The 12,500-nt window shown below is 48.5% G+C and overlaps 1 protein-coding gene across 3 annotated transcripts in view; it reads right to left on the bottom strand.

Annotated features, from left to right (window-relative positions):
- Positions 1–12,500, bottom strand: part of gsk3ba (glycogen synthase kinase 3 beta, genome duplicate a) — a 51,744-nt gene that overhangs the window by 10,880 nt on the left and 28,364 nt on the right. For all 3 annotated transcript variants that reach the window (XM_031582655.2, XM_031582650.2, XM_031582658.2), the window contains exon 3: positions 8,155–8,238. In XM_031582655.2, the coding sequence (XP_031438515.1) occupies positions 8,155–8,238 (84 nt within the window). The remainder of the gene's footprint in view (positions 1–8,154; positions 8,239–12,500) is intronic.

Genomic DNA, 12,500 nt, shown 5'->3' with positions numbered 1-12,500 from the left:
GAGAAAAGGAGGACAAGAAAAGAAAAAAAACACAGCATTAAAAAAGGAAGAAAGAAAGTCCTGCTGCTTAATGGCCAGATGTGTGTGTGTGTGTGTGTGTGTGTGTGTGTGTGTGTGTGTGTGTGTGTGTGTGTGTGTGTGTGTGTGTGTGTGTGTGTGTGTGTGTGTGTGGGTGTGGGGGTGTGTGTCTGTGGAGGGGGGTTGGTATGTGTTTGTGTGCTCTCTTATAGAATGGGAGATTATCATTCTCCTTCCTGCACCCTCTTCCTCCGGTGTCCTCTCATTTTCTCTTCCATCTCTTTCTCTTTTTATCTCTCGTTCCTCCTTCCCTTCATCTCCTCCCCACCTCTCTTTTCCTATCTCCTCCCCACCCCAACCTTTCAATGTTACCACTGACCTCTCCTTGCGTCTCTCTCTCTCTTTCTCTGCCTCCGTCTCTTTTGTCCTACTTTGTTCTGTCCTTCCTCCTCCCCTCGTAGTAGAGGAAGAATTGCAGCTCCCGTTCTATAGGATTTTACATGTTAACTGCTCTCCGATAGGAACACACGGGGCATGGGTCTAACACAGGCATGAAACACTGTGTGTGTGTGTGTGTGTGTGTGTGTGTGTGTGTGTGTGTGTGTGGGTGGGTGTGTGGGGGGGGGGGTGGGTGGTTGTGTGTGTGTGTGTGTGTGGAGAACTGTTCTGGAGACACAAGTCTAACATGAAACACTGCACTGAACTGAGGAACAGTGGCACAGATCTGTCAGCCTAATATCTGGGTCTGGCTTCCCTCTGTGTATGTGTGCCAAGTGTGTGTGTTTGTGTGTGTGTGTGTGTGTGTGTGGTGTGTGCGCGCACGGATGCATGTGAAATATCCATCAGAGAAGAAAAGGGATGATCAGACTTATGAGTGGAGTGAGTGGAGTGAGTGAGTGAGTGAGTGAGTGAGTGAGTGAGTGAGTGAGTGAGTGAGTGAGTGAGTGAGTGAGTGAGTGAGTGAGTGAGTGAGTGAGTGAGTGAGTGAGTGTGTGTGTGTGTGTGTGTGAATGACAGGGGTGTGCGTACCTGTTGGTCATTGGTCATTGGTCATCCCCCCCCCAGTCAGTTCCACATGTTTATTAAATCAGGGATCATCTCTCATGTACTCCCCTATGGGCATCTTTACAGTTTATCCACCATTCATCTGCGGTCTTCTCTTTCTGTCTGATTCTCTGCTTCATTGAGAAAAGAGCTCCAGTCTATAGGGTGAACAAAACAACCACCCTCACACCCCCACTAGCACCCAGATGCTAAAATTAGCCCATGAGCCGCAGATGACTCACTCTCCCACCTCGCTACGGCAACAGCACTTCCTCAATTACAACCCATCAGCGAAGATGCCAGCTCATTGGCTACTGGCAGCATGGGAAGTCAGCCGATTGGCTGATCCGCTGGAGTCATGTGACTCTACCCAGTGCCTGACTGGCTGAGAGATAGCTCCTTGCATGGTAGCCGGCATCTCCCACGGTGACAATACATTCAGAGCCTCCCCCCCCTCTCTCTCTCCCCCTCTCTCTCTCTCCCTCTCTCTCTCTCCCTCTCTATCCCTTTCTTAATCATAAATTGTCTATCATGAGAGAACACATACGAGACTGCATCCAAAATGTCAGACATCTCTTAGCATATATACCATAGATACACTGCCGTGTCGGCCATGACACGTGACTAGAAAAGTTTAATTCATGAACAGAACACAGGACTGATGCATCATGAAACAGCAGAGCGATTGAAAGAGAGAAGAGGGAGGGAGAACAAAAGAGAGGAAGAGTTTTGCGTGGAGAATATGAGTCACAATATAAGACGTTCTGAAAGGATTCGCCACTTGAACAGATTCATATATCTTTTTGTTTTGATTTAATGTTCACTGTGACTAGAGGCATGACCGCATGCAAATGATAGAATGGAAAACAGAAGGTAGGAGAGAGTGCGAGTGCAAGTGAGAGTTCATTGACCCATTCTTCTGATCTTCTGTGAGAGTAAAGGTGACTATGTGCAAGCAACCCTAACCCACATAGCGCCATGCATCCAACTATGTGTGTGTGTGTGTGTGCGCGTGTGTGTGTTTAAGAGTGAGAAAGAGAGAGAGAGAGAGAGAGAGAGAGACAGAGAGAGATAGAGAGAGATAGGGTATTTGCTCAAAAGTGTGAGAAAGGGAGAAGGTATTAGGCCTGGAGATAAGGGGCTATGTCTAAACTGCAGTCATATGGTTATGGAGGGTATGCTCTGTGTGTGTGTGTGTCCGTGTGTGTGTGTGTGTGTGTGTGTGTGTCTCCGATAACACTCGCCCACTGGAGAACTGTTCTGTTCTAGTCCCCCTACGTTACATAAAGGCTATCATTGCCACAGCTTTACATAATGACACACACACACACAAACACACACACACACACACACACAATATGAGTTCACACAGGCACATTAAACACACCAACACACTCCCCATTTCCAAACAGAAATGTGTATTCAGTCTGCATGAGAGACCGTGCCCCTATGTTCTAACCTGTATGTTCTAATCTGTATGTTCTAACCCATCGGTTCCCAAACTGGGGTACGCGTACCCCCAGGGGTACGTGAAGTGGTTCAGGGGGTACGTGGGGAGAAAATTTCCGCCATAACAGAAAACAGACGGAATTTGCAGAATTTGAAACAGAATTGCAACTTTCAGACGGAAACATCATTTTGTGCATCAAAATCGCCCAAATTCCCCTGTATTTTGTCCTGCAAGGCTGTATTTCTTTCTTATAAACACAACAACGATCGCAACGATGAACAAGCATTAATTAGAAAACAAAACCACTGAGAAAATGTCACGTCTGTGCTAAACTCCGCTCCGGCCACGCCCCCCTATTCAACACAGACCTCCGTAGCCTGTCAAATGAATTCGCTCATCTTCCCAATCGCCTGCAAATAATGTTTGTTTTAGTCTTCTGTTCTGTTGATGGCTGGCAAACAACAACCTTAGAAGGTTTGGGTCACTTGTGGCACTTATTATTCACTCATTTTAAGCCATCAATCTAAAAAACTTCTAAGGAAAACTGTTCTAACCTGTATGTTCTAACCTGTATGTTCTAACCTGTATGTTCTAATCTGTATGTTCTAATCTGTATGTTCTAACCTGTATGTTCTAACCTGTATGTTCTAATCTGTATGTTCTAACCTGTATGTTCTAATCTGTATGTTCTAACCTGTATGTTCTAATCTGTACGTGTCAGCTGTGTGCATGTAGTACATTGGGAGACTGTATAGCTGACATCATGTTCTACAAATAACCCTTAAAACCCATCTGTATTTTCAGCGCTCTCTCTCCTTCTCTCTCTGTCTCTCCTTCTATCTCTCTCTCTCTCTCTCTCTGCCCCCTCCCCCCAACACTATCCATGTGCCCTCTGATGCCAGTCTGTGCCAGTCATGATCCTGTGGCTGGTGTCACCCCTGCCCAGGGGCACGAGGCGGGTCATCTGGCTGCTCTCTGCGACACTGGTGTCACCGCTGTCTGTCTGTGCCCCTGCCAGCCTCGCTGGGCATCAGTGGGCATCTGCCCCCTCCCCCATCACACACACACACAGACAGACACACACACACACACACACACACACACACAAAGGACAAAGGACAAACGCAAACACACACAGATACAGACACACACACACAGCTAGCTCTACCCCAGCCTTACAGACCAGTCAATAAAACTAGAGGGATTGCAGGCAGAGATGGACTGTAGTTAATGCCTCATGTTGAGGGGAAAAGTGTGTGTATATGTGTGTGTGTGTGTGTGTGTGTGTGTGTGTGCGTGTGTGTATTTATGCGTGCAGGCATGTGTATGCATGTTTAAGGTGGGTGGGTGTGAATGTGTGACAGAGAATGTCTGGAGTAGAAGTACAGGCCGCGTTTCTGTGTGTGTGTGTGTGTGTGTGTGTGTGTGTGTGTGTGTGTGTGTGAGAGAGAGAGAAGAAAAGCGAGGGAGAATGCTGGTGATATATAACCCCTATGGTAAAGCCCAAAATAAAACTGACACCGATATCTTATCAACACAAAACTGGAGGCCCTTATCAGTGGGTGCATGAGACACATGTTTCTGCGAAGTTGTATCAGAGGTCAGAGTGCCAGCACACACCGTGAGTATGTTTCGTAAGGACAAGACTCTGATGGTAGTATTACCATGTGCCGATGTGTGTGTGTGTGGTTGTGTGTGTGTGTGTGTGTGTGTGTGTGTGCATCTGTGCGGCTGTGTGCGGCTGTGACCTTGCAACCAGAGGGAAACATGACATGACCTCATCACCCACCACAAGCGCACACACGCACGCGCGCACGCACGCACGCACGCGCGCGCCTCTCTCCATCCTCACTTTGGTTGTATTAGTTCCATTCTTGCGCCAGCCTCCGTTTCCTAGAAAAGCTTGTACCCCCCAACCCCCACCACTCACCCCTCCCCTCCTGTCCCTCTTTCTCTCCTTTATCCCTTCATTCCCTCGTGTGCCCAGCTCCCCTTCCACGCCTGGCATACTATGCCCACTTTACTGTGCCAACCTCCACAATTAGATCAGAGAGAGGAGGAGGGAGAGAGGGGGGGGAGAGGGGTAGAGAGGGGGATAGGGGTGGAGAGGTTGGGGGGGGGGCAGAGGGAATTGGGGAGGTAGCAGGAGACGAGGGGAGGAAAAAAATCTGTGGAGTGAGAGAGACAGGGAGAGAGAGAGAGAGAAAGAGAGAGAGAGAGAGAGAGAGAGAAAAGATGAGTGACAGAGTGGGGAGAGAGAGAGAGAGAGAAAGAGCGAGAGAGAGAGAGAAAGAGGGGGAAAGGGTAAACGACAAACAGAAAGAGAGAGGGAGAGAGGGGAAGGGGGAGAGGAGAGAATTCCCCACCACATACCTCCTGATTTATTGGACAACAACAGCTGATGCGAACAAGATGGCTGACAGGTCGAGATGACTTTACAACATACACATCAGATTTTCCTTTCAAATCATTTGTGAGTCCGGCACCAAACATAGCGCATGTGTGTGTTTGTCTGTGTGTGGAGGTGTGTACGTTTGTCTCTGTGTATTTTCATATGTGAGTGTGAATTTCTTTGGTCAAACAGAAGTGTGTGTGTGTGTGTGTGTGTGATATAGGGGAGAGGTGTGAATTCTTGTGGTTGGTTGAATATGTAAGTACGTATGTGCGTATGGTTATTTGTGACAGAGAGAGAGAGCGAGAGAGAGAGAAAGTGTATGTGTGTGCGCTTATGATTTGGGTAGACCTCTGTGTGTGTGTGTGTGTGTGTGTGTGTGTGTGCTTGTGCTATAGGAGTTTGAGTGAATGAGAGTGAGTACATGAGTGTCTGCCTCTGTGAGAGGTGTGAATTCTTGTGGTTGGTTGAATATGTAAGTACGTATGTGCGTATGGTTATTTGTGACAGAGAGAGAGAGAGAGAGAGAGAGAGAGAGAGAGAGAGAAAGTGTATGTGTGTGTGTGTGCGCTTATGATTTAGGTGAACATGTGTATGTGTGTGTGTGTGTGTGTGTGTGTGTGTGTGTGTGTGTGTGTGTGTGTGTGTGTGTGTGTGTGTGTGTGTGTGTGTGTGTATGTGTGTGTGTGAGTGTGTGTGTGTGTGTGTGTATCATGCTGACAGAGATATGAGCAGTGTCATGATTCCCCTCCTCCATACAGCAGCAGCATTCCGGGCCTGTTCTAGCTGAGTTCCTGGTTCTGTGTCACTGGGATTCAAGGAAAAGCTGGAACACTGGAATATCCATCACCAGCTGCCAGGGCAACCGGGGGCCCTGTAACACCAGCCCTGTTGGTCTCTGTGTGTGTGTGTGTGTGTGTGTGTGTGTGTGTGTGTGTGTGTGTGTGTGTGTGTGTTCGTCTGTCTATAAGTGTCTGCCTGTCTGCCTATCTGTCAGGCCTGTTTTTCCAGCCTCTCTCTCTCTGTCCATCTGTCTGTCTGTCTGTCTGTCCGTCCGTCCACCAGGCCTGGGGCTCTTAATCTTTAAGACATGAATTCATGTGTCCCTTTGCGTCCCCCATGCTGTTTGTCAGAACGTCTTCAGTCTGCCTAACAGGCCTGCAGAAGCACCTAGGCAGAGCTGAGGTCAGGTCCAGTGAATGTATAGGTCAGTGCATCGGTGGAGTGACACTAGCAGCTGCTCAACGCATTCAATCATCCAGGTCCTCACTTTCACAAGAAGAGGATGAGAGGGGGGGGGCTGGAGGAAAAAAAGAGGGATAAGGACCGAACAGAGAGAAGTAGAGAGAGAAAGAACAGAGAGAAGGAGAGAGAGAAAGATCGGACGAATGGAACCGGTTCTGCTGCAGGCAAAAGTAGAAGTCATTAGATCAGGCAGATTGAAGGTCACCACAGCTCAGGTGAGACTTAAGGGTGTGTGTGTGTGTGTCTGTGTGTGTGTGTGTGTGTGTGTGTGTGTGTGTGTGTGTGTGTGTGTGTGTGTGTGTGTGTGTGTGTGTGTGTGTGTGTGTGTGTGTGTGTATGTATGTTTGTGTATGTGTGTGTATGTGTCTGCTTGTTAAAGCAACTTTATCCAGTTCTCCTCCCACCCAAAGACCAATTGAAATGCTGTGAAGTCAGTTGGCAATACCAGCAACATTGCACCTCTCTCTTGCTCTCTCTGTGTGTGTGTGTGTGCGTGTGTGTGTGTGTGTGTGTGTGTGAATAAGTGCAAGGAGATATCTTAACTCTGCATAACTATGCATGTCCCTGTCTGCATGTCCCTGTGTGCCTTCACCTCCATGTGTGAATGTATTGCACACGTGTCTCTGTGTGTGTGTGTGTGTGTGTGTGAATAAGTGCAAGGAGATATCTTAACTCTGCATAACTATGCATGTCCCTGTCTGCATGTCCCTGTGTGCCTTCACCTCCATGTGTGAATGTATTGCACACGTGTCTCTGTGTGTGTGTGTGTGCAGTATGTGTGTGTGTGTGTGTGTGTGTGTGTGTGCGCAGTATGTGTGTGTGCGCATGTGTGCAGTATGTGTGCGTGTGCGTGCGTGCGTGCGTGTGTGTAAAGCACAGAGCTAAATTTAGCTCTAGCTCTAGGTTGCAGCCAGTCATGTGCTCTGCTTTCTTTTCTTTTCCTCCCCCTCTTCTTCTCCTCTCCTCTTTCCCCCTCTCCTATCCCCGTCTTTTCCACTCTTTCAACTCTCCTCTCCTCTTTCCCCCTCTCCTATCCCCGTCTTTTCCACTCTTTCAACTCTCCTCTCCTATTCCCGTCTTTTCCACTCTTTCAACTCTCCTCTCCTCCCCCCTTCTCCTCAATCTTTCACCAGGCCCATTTACCCCCACCCCAAAAATCTCTCTGCCTCCTCTTCTCTGCTCAGAGAAGAACAGGGAGTGTTTGTGTGTGTGTGTGTGCGTGCGTGTGTGTGTGTGTGTGCGTGCGTGTGTGCGTGCGTGTGTATGGGTGTGTATGCGTGTGTGTGCGTGCGCATACGTGTTTTCTGTGCCACAAGAAACAAACAATGTATATACACACTGAACTCAAATGAAACTGAAATGTTTAAATCCCATATAGGCTACTGATATTTGACAGGTGGATTCAAATGAAGCTTGTAAAATGGGTTTGTATGGGACGGAAAGAGTGTGTATTTCTAAATATGTGTGTATGTGTGTGTGTGTGTGTGTGTGTGTGTGTTTGTTTGACACACGGTTGACATCTGGGCGTGTCAGTCTGACAGATGCTGACACCTGCGCGCGCACACACACACCCTATGGTTGCTCAGTAAACACACACACACACACACACACACACACACGCATTCCAGAGACACTTCAGACGCAAGACACTTTAGTCTCAGCACAGATCATGTGAGAGACAGAGCAGAGAGAGAGAATGAGAGCGAGAGAGAAGGGACGGATGGACAGAGCAGAGAGAGAGAATGAGAGCGAGAGAGAAGGGACGGATGGACTGACAGAGCAGAGAGAGAGAATGAGAGCGAGAGAGAAGGGACGGATGGACAGAGCAGAGAGAGAGAATGAGAGCGAGAGAGAAGGGACGGACGGACAGAGCAGAGAGAGAGAATGAGAGCGAGAGAGAAGGGACGAACGGATGGACAGAGCAGATAGAGAGAATGAGAGCGAGAGAGAAGGGACGAACGGATGGACAGAGCAGAGAGAGGTAAAGGAGGAGGGTAAGCCTTGCCTTGTCTCCACTGGAGTAGAAGAAGTAACGCAGGCGCACAATGTTGCAGTGGTCCAGCTTCCGCATGATCTGAAGTTCCCGGTTCTGAGAAGGAGACAGAGACAGAGACAGATGCAAGAGAGAGAGAGAGAAAGGGAGACAGAGAGAGATGAAAGAGAGAGAGGGGGAGAATGTGGGGAGAAAAAAATGATTAATCTTGAAGCACAGAGCATCTTAGGTAACTAGTTACAAAATTGTATCAGTCTTTTTAAGGTATTGAGCACGCACAGGCAGGCAGACACACACACACACACACACACACACACACACACACACCAGACTTCAAAGTCACCCAAGACTTGTAATACAAACTGTATGAACACCACTCCCCCACCCTCCCCCCGTAACAGCTGTCCATGTGTGTGTGTGTAAATTCCCAGAGTTCCATGCCTCCAGGTTTTTCCACTTTAAAACAACAAAGTACATGAGCTCACTCTCTCACCAAGCTCTGCATCTCTTTCTCTATTTATCTATTCATCCATCTATCCATCCATCCATTCATTCATTCATCTGGCTAGTTGTCCATCAAATCTCTCCATTTTCCTCCATTCTCCATGTCTCAGACAGCACCAGGGTCCAGCTCAGACAGACAGGAGGAGTCTGCACCAACTTCCACTCCGCTTTCTCGCTCCTGTCTAAAGACCTAAGCTAAATCTCAAAGCTCTCAGTCTCAGTCTCAAAGCTCAGTCTCAGTCTCAGTCTCAGTCTCAAAGCTCAGTCTCAGTCTCAAAGCTCAGTCTCAGTCTCAAAGCTCAGTCTCAGTCTCAACGCTCAGCACAAGTGTTGAGACTGCATTGAAAAGTGACCTCTGGTGAGCGTGTGAGCGCAGGTTTAACACCATAACCATCTTCAGCGTCACACGGGCCCGTTGGCGTTCGGTTCAGAGTACGAATAGCCTGGATCACGCCTCATCTCTGCAGAGGAGATGGTCATGGGCCTTAACAGAGCTCCATGTGCTGCTCTTTAAAATCACCACTGGGTTTATAAACAGAGGGGGATGTGGTGGGAGCTGCCTCGCCGTGATGGAGCTGTTCTGGGGGACGGGGATGCCTTAAGAGCGGCTTTTAAAAGAGCCTTGTCTAAACAACACACTCACAACACAGATAAGACAGAGGGAGAGAGAGAGGGAGAGAGGGAGAGATAGAGAGGGAGAGAGAGGGACAGAAAGGGAGAGAGAGAGAGAGAGAGACAGGAAGGCGGAGGGAGAGAGATGAATAGATGAGTGCAGTGGTATTCTCACATAGGCCTGTGCGCTTTAATGGGCGTAATATCTAAAAATATGGGAGCGTGTTTGGACAAGGTCAGGCCTTAATGTCCAGTAGCCGGGCTATCAGATGCACATTCATGCAGCCAGCTGACAGCCCACACACGCTTCTCTGTTTAACAGCCTACTCTCTTGCCACTCGCTCTCTCTGTCTTTATTTATCTGTGTGTGTGTCTGTGTGTGTGTGTGTGTGTGTGTGTGGGTGTGTGTCGGTGTGTGTGTGTGTGTGTGTGTGTGTGTGTGTGTGTCTGTGTGTGTATTCGTGCCCTCCTTTCATGCTACTCTCAATATCCAAATGTCTTTCTTTCTCTCTTTACTCCCCAACCTCTCCCTTCTTCCCAATTTTTTCCCTTTCGCAACCCCCCGTCCACGCCCCCCGCCCCCCCTCTCTCGCTCTCTTCCAACCCCCTGCTTTCAGTGACATCACTTTACTCTCCCTGGTGACATCATCCCTCTCTGTGGTTTCCTCTGTCTACCCAGGATGCACTACAGACAACGCCCTCTTTCTCTCTTTCCTTCTCTCTATCCCTCCCTCACTCTCTCCTTCTCTCTATCCCTCCCTCTCTCTCTCTCCTTCCCGCTCTTTATTTCCCCCTCCTCTTCACTGCCTACTCATCCTCTCCATGTCTCTCCCGCTGCCTTCCACTGTCTCCACTGCTTTATCACCATGATGCTCAGATCCAGTCCTGCCAAAGCTGCTATTCAGAGTGATAATATAACAACAGTCCTTCATGGAAGGCAACAGTAACATAGTGGTAATATAACAACAGTCCTTCATGTAAGGCAACAGTAACATAGTGATAATATAACAACAGTCCTTCATGTAAGGCAACAGTAACAGTCTTCCATCACCATCCAACCCCACCTCTCCCTCTATCTAAAAGTGTCTCTACCTCCCTCCTCATGACTTCATCATTCTACCCTCTACCTATCTATCCCTTCTTCTCTCTCCCCCTCTGCCCTCTCTCTTCTCTCTCCCCCCCTCTCCTCTCCCTTCTCCCTCTCCCTTTTATCTCCCCCTCTCCTCTCCCTTCTCCCTTTTCTCTCCCTCTTCTCTCTCTCTCTCTCTCTCCCCCTGTTCCTCTGTCCCCATCTCTCTTGTTTCTCTCCCCTCCCCCACTGCCATGCCGGACACACTGGGTGGGGCTCTCTCCAGCACATACAGTCCTTACTGACCCATAACCTGGCTTTAACACACACACACACACACACACACACACACTGACAAGTGCACATATTCACCCACATACATGCATAAGCACACTCTCTCACACACATATACATGGGCGCGCACACACATATACACACTCGCACACACAAAGGCGCGCACACACATACACACACACAAACATACACGCACAGGCACACACAGACACACACGCACACGCACAGGACATGGCCTTCTCAGTGCTCAGATATTCAAGTGTATGTGGGGCACAGCGGTCCGGGGCACAGACTTGTTAATCCCTTGCACCTCGCCTGTCTGTCTGTCTGTCTATCTCTGTGTGTGTGCGTGTGAGTGTGTGTGAGTGTGTGTGTGTGTGCGTGTGTGAGTGTGTGTGTGAGTGTGCGTGTGCATGAGAGAGACATGCCCAGACCTCATGCCCAGACCCCCCCCCTCCCCCACTCCCCCACTCCCCTGGCATCGACCTCAAGCAGCATTACATCACCCCATCATCCAGGCCCGTGCTGCTGACACCAGAGCACAGGCTGACTAATCAATTGCCCATCTCTGCTCTGCTCTACTTGGCCTGATGGCTCAGCACTGGCCAGCGCTGCGCCGCCTCTCAGGTTTCAGATGGCCGCCTCTCTCTGCCCTGCTCTCACACGAGCTGATGGGACGGCACTGTAGGGGGGAGGAGGAGGCTCTCTGGCATGGGTGTGTCTACCTGCTTCTTGAATACTAATTATTATTTTTTTCACATTTTAAGGTTCCCGAGGGAGGAGATTTGAGGAAATGGGACTTTCAAATCGCCGTGGCGTTTTTGCTAGGGTGCTTCTGTTAGGTTCAGGGTAACGGAGAGGCATATTTGAGCTGGGCTAAGATAGTTTTAAATAGGGTGTTTACGGCATGGCTGCTTACAATGGGCCCCTTCCCGGGAAGAATGCCTATTTAAAAAGACAGTTAGGCTGCCCTTGATGGAGTTTGTTCATTGGAACTGTGTCTGCCAAAAGAGTTTCTTATGGAGTCTGTTTAAAGCATCATTAGGCGAGTTTCTTTTCATTTATAACTTTCAGTTGGTTTCTGTGAGGTAGTTTTGATGATGCCTGGTCATGTGAGAGAGATAAACAGACCTGCAGTGGTCATGAGCTGTCCTGTACAGTGGTGTGCTCCAGGGCGAAAACCCAGTTAAAATGAAGGGAAAACTTTTACAGCACGCCCTCAACAAATATATCATCAACATATATCAGATTCCAAGCTAGCTAGCTAGCTTTTATCAATGTCAACTACGCTGTTGTTTTTGCCAGATAAGTCAGTAGGCTATAAGCTAGTTACCTCGCTACAGATTCCAAGCTAGCTAGCTTTTATCAATGTCAACTATGCTGTTGTTGATAAGTCAGTAGGCTGTAAGTTAGTTACCTTGCTACAGATTCCCAGCTAGCTAGCTTTTATCAATGTCAACTATGCTGTTGTTGATAAGTCAGTAGGCTGTAAGCTAGTTACCTCGCTACTTTTAGTCAACACCTCTCTCTTTAAGGGAACTGTGCCTGATAGAACCTTTCCTGAAGCTATTGTGACTCTTTCAAGTGCGGTAGTGTCTACTGGGATCACTCCTAGCTCCGTTTCAAAGGGAACTGAATGTAATAGGACAGTTTCACAAAGAACAGTTCCAGGTGGGACTGTTTCTTGTCGGCCTGGTTTAGGGAGGCGTCTCCTACTGATATGCCTTCTGGTGAGACGGTGTGTTGTGAACGTTTGTTAAAAAAAAAAAAAAAAGGAACAGTTTGTAGTGGGAGACGTGGAGTAGTAACTAAAGGAGCAGTTTCTTTTGGAAGCGTCTCTGGCAGGGCGCTGTGTGAGAGTTCTGCTTTCAAACGGGAC

This window comes from Clupea harengus, chromosome 2, assembly GCF_900700415.2.
Source record: "Clupea harengus chromosome 2, Ch_v2.0.2, whole genome shotgun sequence".
NCBI classification, from domain to species: domain Eukaryota; kingdom Metazoa; phylum Chordata; class Actinopteri; order Clupeiformes; family Clupeidae; genus Clupea; species Clupea harengus.
Note: the sequence above shows the minus strand (reverse complement) of the source record. Positions and strands in the feature narration are given on the sequence as shown.